The sequence below is a fragment of the Hippocampus comes genome, unplaced genomic scaffold, assembly GCF_001891065.2.
Source record: "Hippocampus comes isolate QL1 unplaced genomic scaffold, H_comes_QL1_v1.1 scaffold62, whole genome shotgun sequence".
In the NCBI taxonomy this organism is placed as follows: Eukaryota; Metazoa; Chordata; class Actinopteri; order Syngnathiformes; family Syngnathidae; genus Hippocampus; species Hippocampus comes.
The window spans coordinates 2,407,401-2,417,760 of NW_017806062.1; the positions used below are offsets into that span (position 1 = coordinate 2,407,401).

A 10,360-nucleotide genomic window follows, 5' to 3' on the forward strand; every position below is an offset into this window, starting at 1 on the left:
TTTTTAGCCGAAAAAAACGACCATGTATAGTAAGGCGTTTTCAGACGAAAAAAACGACCGTGTTTAGTAAGGCGTTTTTAGACGAAAAAAATGACCATGTATAGTAAGGCGTTTTTAGACAAAAAAAACGACCATGTATAGGAAGGCATTTTTAGCCGAAAAAAACGACCATGTATAGTAAGGCGTTTTTACCCCATAAAACGACCATGTATAGTTAGGCGTTTTTAGCCGAAAAAAAACGACCACGTATAGTAAGGCGTTTTTAGCTGAAAAAAACGGACGAAAAAAACGACCATGTATAGGAAGGCATTTTTAGCCGAAAAAAACGACCATGTATAGTAAGGCGTTTTTACCCCATAAAACGACCATGTATAGTTAGGCGTTTTTAGCCGAAAAAAACGACCACGTATAGTAAGGCGTTTTTAGCTGAAAAAAACGGACGAAAAAAACGACCATGTATAGTAAGGCGTTTTTAGCCGAAAAAAACGACCATGTATAGTAAGGCATTTTTAGCCGACAAAAACGACCATGTATATTAATCCTTCGAGCCGGATTTTAACCAGCGACCTCTAGATGTCTGTATGCGCCACTACAGTCCTCCGCTCTACCAGCTGAGCTATCAAAGGGTACAAGAACACATTTTTTACATGCTTAAAGGCATAGTAAAGTAAGTGCAGAAAAGCATGAGTAAGAACATAACCTGCGTGTCAAGTAAGTCCTTCCAGCTGGATTTGAACCAGCGACCTAAGAGAACGATGACGCCTCCTCATTGTCGAAAGTTATGCTGTGTTTTGGATGTTGCATTTTCCCCGCATTTGGAGCCTCATGACTCTTTCATGGGCTTGTTCAATAAATCAGGAGGGTAAAATGAGTCGCCAGCAGAGATTGGCCACTGGTTGTGGCATGCGGCCCGTGTGGCTTAGCAGATTGCCTGCTTGGATCCGTCCTGGTCCCGGACGGGTTCTGGTCTTGGCCGAAACTGGAGGATCAGACTTGCATGGCTGTCAAAACACAATGTGTGTAAAAATCTCTTCAATTGGTGAATTTTAGTGTACAAGTACTAAGAATGTTCTCCTTTGCCACTCGGTGTGCTGAGTTTTATGTCACGTGACAAAACGAGCGCACTTCGATAGAAATCAGCAACATCAGATGTCCGAAGACACAGACAAGCACGGCGTCGAACCGTCACCCTCTCCACTGAGGCAATGTGTTCACCACGATGGTGCCGTGTTGCTCTGCATTACACATGCTGTTGATTTAGAGCAGTTGTAACATCAGCCTTGTCGTGGACAACATCAAGGTTGTTCCACAAAGCAATCGATAACAAGGGCAGATCAAATGAAACTGGCTTTTTTGAGTGACATTGAAAAAAAATGTCATCAAAAGTGAAAAATGAGAGACTATTTTGGGCCCACGTTGAGATCTCAACTACAATGGTACCTTGAGACACAAGTACCTTGACTTTTTACACTGATGAGCTTTTGAGTGGATATTTTTTGTTGTTGTATTTTTGGTCTTGCGATACAAGCAAAAATCTGATTTTCGAGTGCGTTTCAACAACATACTCTACGTCCTCCGACCGCTCTCATTTCACATTGCAGTGCAAGGACAATTTCATTTGCTGGTGTCAATGCACCCACAGAAGTACAACAACCAAAAAGGGACAAAACATGACATCGTAAAATTTTGTGTTTGCTGGTTGTGCTGAGAGCAAATGTTCTCGGGTTTTATACAGTATAACTACGAGTGCAATTTTTGTTCATGAAAAACAAAACACGTTGAAGTTTCGTTGTCTGTCAGAGGGAGCTGGCACGGATTAATTACATTAGCATTCATTTCAATTGGGAACAATAATTTGAGACGCTAATCAAACTCATACCTCGAGGCAGCGCTGTAGCTTGAACACTGACCACATCTCCGTGCTCAAGGAAAACAGAACCAGAGTGTGTTTTTTAAAAAATCCATAGATTGTTTAATACAACATACCATATTGTCAACAATTCAACATCACCAAATTTTTGTTAATTAAAAAAAAAAAAATCTGCATATAAGCTTTATTGCACAGAACAAGTTTAATGATTTTTTTTTTCCCCCCATATATGTGTTTTTGTTTTTTTTTCTTTTCATAAAAAGTTGGCTTGGACTACATGTTCACTATCGTCCAGGGTCAAAAAAAAAAAACCAAACAAACAAAAAAAACAAAAAAAAAACATACATATTCCAATCCTCCTCGGGACCAAAAGATGCTGGGTACAGTAGCCACACCTGGAACACACAGACAGCATTCATAAGCCGTGAGCCATTTCCACGGCTGCTTTGTCTTTTTTTTTTTTTTCCTCTACTTTATGCAAAAGGGATTACACCAAAGCCGCTTCACATTGCATCCACGGGTGAAACCATCTGTGCCGCTGCCGTCGTGCGCATTTTCGCAGCCCATTAGCGCATCTCCGTCAGCGGTGAGGTCCATTATGGAGAACCTGGCCCCCTTTCCTTTTTTTTTTTTTTTGCAAAGGCCGGCCACAGTGTGCAATTGAGAAACTAAGGCTAGAAGAACCTCACCATTTCATACGGAGGACAGTGTCTCTTCACATCCTCTGACCCAACACGGTGACGTTTTATGGGAAAACGTAAATGTGTCAATAATCGTCAATTCCACGGCTTTTCATGAAACCAGCGATGACATATTACACACACAAACACGCAAACAAAAAAAATGGAAGCCAACTTTTATTCCTCACGGTCATTTCATACATAAAGGATCCAATTCTTTTTGATAACCAAATGCCGTTCGATAGCAGGATCATCAACAGGCAGAATTGACAAAAAAAAAAACCAAAAAATAAAACAGACTTCCTTCAGATTGATTCTCGTCTCTGTGGTAGCTTCAATTTGATATGACGACGACTAACGATTTATTTTTTCCAACATTACCAAGAAAGTGTTCGACATATTCCAACATATGGACGCAGGAGATGTGTTCACATCAGGTATTTCGAACAATGCAAAAATAACAAAATATAATTTCTCTCTCTTCTTATTTTTTTTTAACAGCAGGTTTACATGGTAACATTAATTTGATAATGCAGTGGTTGATAGTAAAAATAGCTTGTCTGTACAGCAGCATAAATTTTGGTCGAATTAGTCCTGTCACAACATTGTCAGGAGTTTTTTTTTTTTTTTTTTTTTGCCATAGCGTAAATTTACTGTTGCCTTAATATTGTTTTAATTCTTCCCAATTTCAATTTGTCCAGAATTTTTCTTTTTTTTACATTGCGTCTCAAGGGTTTTTACCTGTGTTCCCAATGTCAATTTGTCCAGAATTTTTTTTTTTTTTTACATTGCGTCTCAAGGGTTTTTACCTGTCTAAGAATATTTAAAGTTGGAAACGTTCACTGGTGATGAATAGGAATGACATTGAACAGGTAGAAAAAAAATCAAACAAAAGTCATATTTAAAAAAAAAAAACAAAAAAAAAAAAAAAAAAAAAATCGCATTTCGAACACCGTTGTGATGAAATGCATTGATTTTGAACTTCAGCCCTGACAGAGATCATTCAGAACTTGACATGTTGCCTCCAGATGGGCGCGCGCAAATGAAAAGAAATGCAGACGCAAAACAGCAATGGGCAAACCGTCTCCCTCTTGCGTTCTGGCTGCTTGCATGGGTGTAACTCTTGTCCGTTATATTGTTCCCGAGCATCGATCCAAAGGAACATGGACTGTTTATGACTAACATGACTTTCAATAAAATCAGACCACGAGCCGTGCGGACCTCCACTAATGCCTCGTTGCGGTGGCCGTGCTTTCCTGTCCTCCCGATTGAAAAGTCAACGACCGGCCCGCTCGGCTTCTTAAGTCCTTCGGAATCCAGTGCTGAGTACAGATGATGAAATGCATTGATTTTGAACTTCAGCCCTGACAGAGATCATTCAGAACTTGACATGTTGCCTCCAGATGGGCGCGCGCAAATGAAAAGAAATGCAGACGCAAAACAGCAATGGGCAAACCGTCTCCCTCTTGCGTTCTGGCTGCTTGCATGGGTGTAACTCTTGTCCGTTATATTGTTCCCGAGCATCGATCCAAAGGAACATGGACTGTTTATGACTAACATGACTTTCAATAAAATCAGACCACGAGCCGTGCGGACCTCCACTAATGCCTCGTTGCGGTGGCCGTGCTTTCCTGTCCTCCCGATTGAAAAGTCAACGACCGGCCCGCTCGGCTTCTTAAGTCCTTCGGAATCCAGTGCTGAGTACAGACAAATTCTCTCCTTTCCCCCCCTTTTCTTTCTCTTAATTCCTTTGCGCGGCCGCTCCTTTAATTAAATCATTTTCATATTAAACTTGCGAGGGGCGTCCGCCGCGCTGCTGCTCATGCCAGCGTCCGACGTGCGCGGCACGTACTCGATCTCGATGTTGTGCTTTGTGTTGCCTTTGCCTCTGCTCCAGAGGAAGAGCAGCACCAGGCAGAACAAGACCACTCCCAGAAAGGAAATGAAGCCCATGGTGGTCGCGATGATCAAGGTCTTTATGTCGAACGGGAAAGGGACGTTGGCTCGCGTGTCGTTGGCGCCCGTTTCTGCGGGCTGGTTGGAGATGAACGCAAAAGTCTTGTTGGCTTTTCTTTCTCTTAATTCCTTTGCGCGGCCGCTCCTTTAATTAAATCATTTTCATATTAAACTTGCGAGGGGCGTCCGCCGCGCTGCTGCTCATGCCAGCGTCCGACGTGCGCGGCACGTACTCGATCTCGATGTTGTGCTTTGTGTTGCCTTTGCCTCTGCTCCAGAGGAAGAGCAGCACCAGGCAGAACAAGACCACTCCCAGAAAGGAAATGAAGCCCATGGTGGTCGCGATGATCAAGGTCTTTATGTCGAACGGGAAAGGGACGTTGGCTCGCGTGTCGTTGGCGCCCGTTTCTGCGGGCTGGTTGGAGATGAACGCAAAAGTCTTGTTGGGCTGGAAGGGCCAATCGGGCGAATAGCTGTGAATGTGCAGGTGAGCCAGAGACGTGTCGTTGCCGCCCGCGTTGCTAGCGATGCAGACGTACGTTCCGTTGTCCTGAATCTGAGCGTAGCGCACCTCGAGCGTACCGTCCGGCAACACGGAGATCCTTCCGATCGTTTTGGCGGTGATGAACTTCTTCTGCGGGGACAGCCACATGATCGCCGGGGCCGGGTCGCCGTCCGCCTCGCAAGCGAAGTGAACGATCGCGCCCTCGTCGACAAACTGTTGCTGCGCCTTGCGGTCCCTGATCCTGGACTTGCGGCAGGTGAAGTAGTTGGGCTGCAGGACGTCCGGGAAGTCCTTGAACTCTTTGCCTTGGACAAATTCAGGGGAGGCGCAGGTGGGCTGCTGCCGGTTGAAGTTGAGTCGCCAGCGCCGTCGGAAAACCCACAACATGCGACAGTCGCAGGCCAGGGGGTTGTCGTACAAGGCCAGGGTCTCCAAGTTGCCCACCGAATGGAACGCGGACTCCTCCAAAGTGGTCAGGGAGTTCCCCGAAACGTTGAGAATCTTCAGGTAGTTGAGACCGCGGAAAGAGTAGGGCTCAATCACGGCGAGTCGCCCCCCGACGAGGTGAAACTCCTGAAGGCGCAGCAGATCGTGGAGCTTATTCCCGTCGATGGTGTGGATCGGGTTGTAGGAAAGATTGAGAAAGCGCAGGTAGACCAAGTGGCGGAGGGCGACGTAAGGAATGGCGGTCAGGTTGGCGTTCGCGACGGTCAGAGAGGTCAGGTTTAATCCATACAAGCAATTCGGGGTCATTGTATCCAAATACGGCCAATTGGCGATCTCCAGCACTTTGAGCCGAAAGAGGCGTTTAAAGGAATAATCCCGTACCACGTTGATGTTGAGGTGCCGCAGCCTGAGCGTGATCAGACTGTGCAGGTGGGTGAAGGCCTCTGTTGGCACAGAGGACAGGTTGCACTTCTCCAGACTCAAGTGCTCCAGGCTACTCAGTCCGTGAAAAGCCCGGTGGGAGATGAAGACCAGGTCGTTGTCGCCCACCTCCAAAGAGCGCAGGTTGTACAAATCCTGGAACATATAGTCCAGCAGGATGACGATCTTGTTCTCGCTGATGTCCAGCTGAGTGAGGTTGCTCAGGCCCGTGAAGACCCCGAGCTGGATCAGCTTTAGCTTGTTGCTACGGAGCCCGAGTGTCCGCAAGCCGAAAAGGTTGTTGAACGCGCCGGGTTCAATGGTGGAGATTGTGTTCTCGCTCAGCTCCAGGTGCTCCAGGTTGGCAAAGTTGGCAAACTCGTCGGGGTTGATGGTTCTTATGCGGTTCTTGCTGAGGTCCAGCAGCCGGGTTTCCGCGGCGATTCCCTCGGGAACCGTCATGAGCTTCTTGCGGTGGCACAGCACGGAGCGCTCTGCGACGTTGCACTCGCAGCGGGACGGGCAGCCGGTGGTGGAGACGGACAGCACCACGCCCAGCATCAGGATCAGAATGGGCTGCCAGCACGTTGCCAGGAAGCTGTGCCCAGTCGCTTCCCGAGCCGCCATCGTATCGGTTACCTGCGGGATCAAGCAAACAAGCCGCAGCGGGGCATTAGAAAAGCACGAGCGGTGACGGACAGATGGAAGCGGTCGAAACGGCGGACTTGTAACAAAGTTATCGTTCACGTTAAAGGGTGGCGGGGCGTGCGTGAGAGCTTTTCCAGTTGTCTTTGGGCAGTAGGCGGGGGACACCCTGAACCGGTCGCCAGCCAATCGCAGGGCACACAGAGACGGACAACCATCGGCGATCACACTCACACCGAGGGACAATTTGGAGTGTTCAATCAGCCTGCCACGCATGTTTTTGGAATGTGGGAGGAAACCGGACTACCCGGAGAAAACCCACGCAGGCCCGTGGAGAACATGCAAACTCCACACAGGGAGGCCGGAGTCGGAATCGAACCCTGCATTTCTGCACTGTGAGGTTGACGCGCTCGAAACCACTCCAATGTGACGCTATTCCACTAAATATATCGGAAAGGATCAATTGATGCGGTGCCAAAAACTCGACAGAAAGAAGTGGAAGCGTGCGATGGTTCGTGTCCCATCTTCAAAACCAAAGACCAAACAATGCCGGCAAGCCGCCGTTCTTCAAAGCGCCATGTAGGCAGTGCGGCTCGCGGGTGATCAATCGGTGACCGCCAATCATGCTCATAATTCGGAACGCGGGCGCAGCTGCGAGTAAGAGGAACATTTTTCAATCCGCAATCCAATTCTCACTGGGGCACGTCAAGGGTTCCGACGTCAAGTATCAAGCTAATATGACTCCGGGAAGAAAAAAAAAAAAAAACAGAGAGACAGTGGCCCTAAACGAAGATCATCTTTGTGCAGTAGTAGTTGCTTTTGCTGACAGTTGACCTGTGCCATCGATACAGAGAATACATCCCCCCACCCCCCACTCCCCCCATTGCCACACTGAAATGAAGCCATATGCTCACGTCCTCCCCCGCCTGCAATTAAACCTTGGCGAAATTACCACCAGGTGCGCTCGAACAACGACGACGGTAATACAGTGCAATCTGGTAGCTAACTCAAAAGGACCCTAACGATGATTGTGTCATCATTTCGAGAGCATCTGAAGGACTTCTCGCCATCATTAATCTTGAGCAAAATTCTGAGGGCCAGACGAAAAAAAGAACTCAGCAAATGTTTCCAGATCATAATTGAGATTGGTGAATACTTTTTTAAAATGCAGCCTTCGTGCCAGTTTGACTTGCAGTAAGCCCACTTGGGGGGGGGGGGGGTTGCGACTGTTGGCGAAGGGAGCAAAATGCACATTCTTGTCAGGGTTCGTTCAAGGTCGCAGATGTTTGCAAAATATTTTAAATGTTCACCAGACGTTCGCCAACAGTTTTAGTGCTTTCTCATTGCTGCAAGGGAATTTTGAACATGCCGCCCCCGCCCCCCCACACACACACACAAAGGTCTCGACAACCAAATTTAAACCAACTGAGAGAGCGAGACAGACAGACAGACAGAGAGAGACAGAGACAGAGAGACTCAGAGGCGAAGGCTGAGAGACAGAAACAGAGCAAGACAGAGACAAAGGCAGAGACAGAAGTGAAGGCAAAGAGACAGACAGAGAAAAGAGAGAGAGAGGGACAGAGGCGAAGGTAGAGAGGCAGAGAAAGACAGAGCAAGAGAGAGAGACAGAGAGAAAGAGAAAGAGAGAGAAAGACAGAGGTGAAGGCAGAGAGGCTGAGACAAAGGTAAGGAGACACAGAGAGAGAGACAGAGAAAGACAGAGAGAGACAGAGACAAAGGGAGAGAGACTTCGAGACAGAAACAAAGAGAGAGAGATAAAAAAATATAGAGACAGAGAAAAAAGGGGAGAGAGAGAGCGAGAGAGTCCAAATTGGAGTCAAAGGCCCCTGCATTGCTGCGATTACCTTCAATGTTTCTTTTGTTCTCATTCTGCATGTCTAAGTTAACGTGAAAAGACCAACCTACAAGGACGTTGGTCTGTCGCCGTCCGTCTTCTCATCAGATGCGGTGCACCAAACTAGCAAGACTGTTGGGACGCTACCAAGTTAATTACGAGGTTGTTGCTACCGACCGCGAAGAACTTCAACCACAAGACGGATGGGCGCGCCAGTCCCGTCGACACCTTCTAGTTCATCTTCCCGCCCTCCGAGGTCAACGGTGAACACGAGACATCGGACGATAGCATCTTTAATCAAGACGACCGAGACGATGATATTACCAACAGCCTCGCGGCCTCCGCCATCATTTTTCTTCACTAAGCCGTATCGATCTGAGCTCCGTTGGACACGCCGCCGGGAAAGAGGGAGTGGCCTGAACGCCAGCTCGTCTCTCGTATGGCTTTGGCGTGCGAGTCAATGAGATGCCGTTACGCCGGACGTGATTACCACTGACACTCCATCGGGCTGATGATCCCATTATAATCCCCCCCCCCCCCCCCCCCCCCCCGTTGGTAAAGCTCGGCGTTTGCACATTCGGCAGGTCACGTTCCTTCACGCGGATGTTCACGAGATACAAAACGACTGACGCGACGAGCCCCGGGGGCCAGCTCGCCCTCCCTTTTAATTGAATGATTTATGGCTATCGCTCGCTCGCAGGCACGTCCTTTGAATGAATGAATGAATGAACTTCTCCATTCCAATCGAGGCTCCATGAGAATGCTAGCCTTTAATTATGGTGAAGTGAGAGGGGAGGGGGCGAGGGGGGGGGCGCTCTCAAAGGGTTGACGGACAGTCAGACAGCAGTAGTCAAACAAGCCAAGGCCCACTGGGCCAAGACCACTTTCAAAATCACATCACTGATGACCAAAGATTAATTAGTTGGACAGTGATGCTTTGCTTCAGCTACTGCAGCTCATTTTAGCTTCAGTCCGCTGAAGTTTTTGTGATCCCAGCAGATTTATTGGAGTTTCACGATGGCAGGACTTTTCTTTTATCCACCCATCCATTTTCTGATCCGCTTTATCCTCACAAGGGTCGCGGGGGGTGCTGGAGCTTATCCCAGCCGTCTTCGGGCAGTAGGCGGGGGACACCCTGAACCGGTTGCCAGCCAATCACAGGGCACACAGAGACGAACAACCATCCGCGCTCACACTCACACCGAGGGACAATTTGGAGTGTCCAATCAGCCTGCCATGCATGTTTTTGGAATACGGGAGGAAACCGGAGTACCCGGAGAAAACCCACGCAGGCACAGGAAGAATATGCCAACTCCACACAGGGAGGCCCGAGCCGGGGTCGAACCCACGACCTCTGCACTGTGAGGTCGACGCGCTAACCACTGAGCCACCCTCCAAATTTTCAATGATTGAAAAAAAAAAATGTAATTAATGGTTCTCAAAAACATATTACTCTTTCATCCATCAGTGAATATCAATTTTTTTTTTTTTTTTTTTGACTGCCTGGATTAAATGGTGAAGCGACCTGACGTCAAACAGATTTCACGCGTCCGCTTTTGGACTTTCTTCCCGCTTTGTGTAATTGCCTTCTGTAATTAAAGTGCTCGTGCGGGCTTCTCAAAGACATCAACCGGGTGTGTGGGGGGGGGGGGGGGACCTAAGCTTTAGTCTACCTGACACAACACATTAGTCCAGAGCTTGCGCTCACCGCCGTCATAAATACCTGTAAGCTTCGGGGAAAATCTCCCGCCATGATGCTGACGCTGTGTTGCAGGACAAAGCGTTAAAAGCCTCTCAAGCTCGTTCTTTTCCAAAAGCGCTTAGTCGGCTGCGAGGCTCTGCTTGAATGGACTCACCTGTGTTTACTTGATTATTTATTTAGACACCCTTATGCCAAGCATAGACGCTCGGATGAGGTCCAACGGCATCCATACATAGTCGATGGCTTTCATCCTTTTCTGTGTGTGTGGGGGGGGGGGGGG

At 48.0% G+C, this 10,360-nt stretch overlaps 1 protein-coding gene and 1 long non-coding RNA gene across 2 annotated transcripts; both read right to left on the bottom strand.

The window, feature by feature from the left end:
* Positions 1–2,491: 2,491 nt before the first annotated feature.
* On the bottom strand, positions 2,492–3,877 carry LOC109529900 (uncharacterized). The gene is made up of 2 exons (XR_002170919.1): positions 3,360–3,877; positions 2,492–3,291 (listed from the first exon to the last, which is right to left on the bottom strand). It is a non-coding gene; the product is annotated as an uncharacterized LOC109529900 (long non-coding RNA).
* Positions 3,878–3,889: 12 nt separating this feature from the next.
* lingo1a (leucine rich repeat and Ig domain containing 1a) lies at positions 3,890–6,712 on the bottom strand. The gene is made up of 2 exons (XM_019893415.1): positions 4,925–6,712; positions 3,890–4,587 (listed from the first exon to the last, which is right to left on the bottom strand). The coding sequence occupies exons 1-2, from the start codon at positions 6,503–6,505 to the stop codon at positions 4,321–4,323; spliced, it is 1,848 nt and encodes a 615-aa protein (XP_019748974.1). The 5' UTR covers positions 6,506–6,712; the 3' UTR covers positions 3,890–4,320.
* Between the last annotated feature and the right edge of the window lie 3,648 nt (positions 6,713–10,360).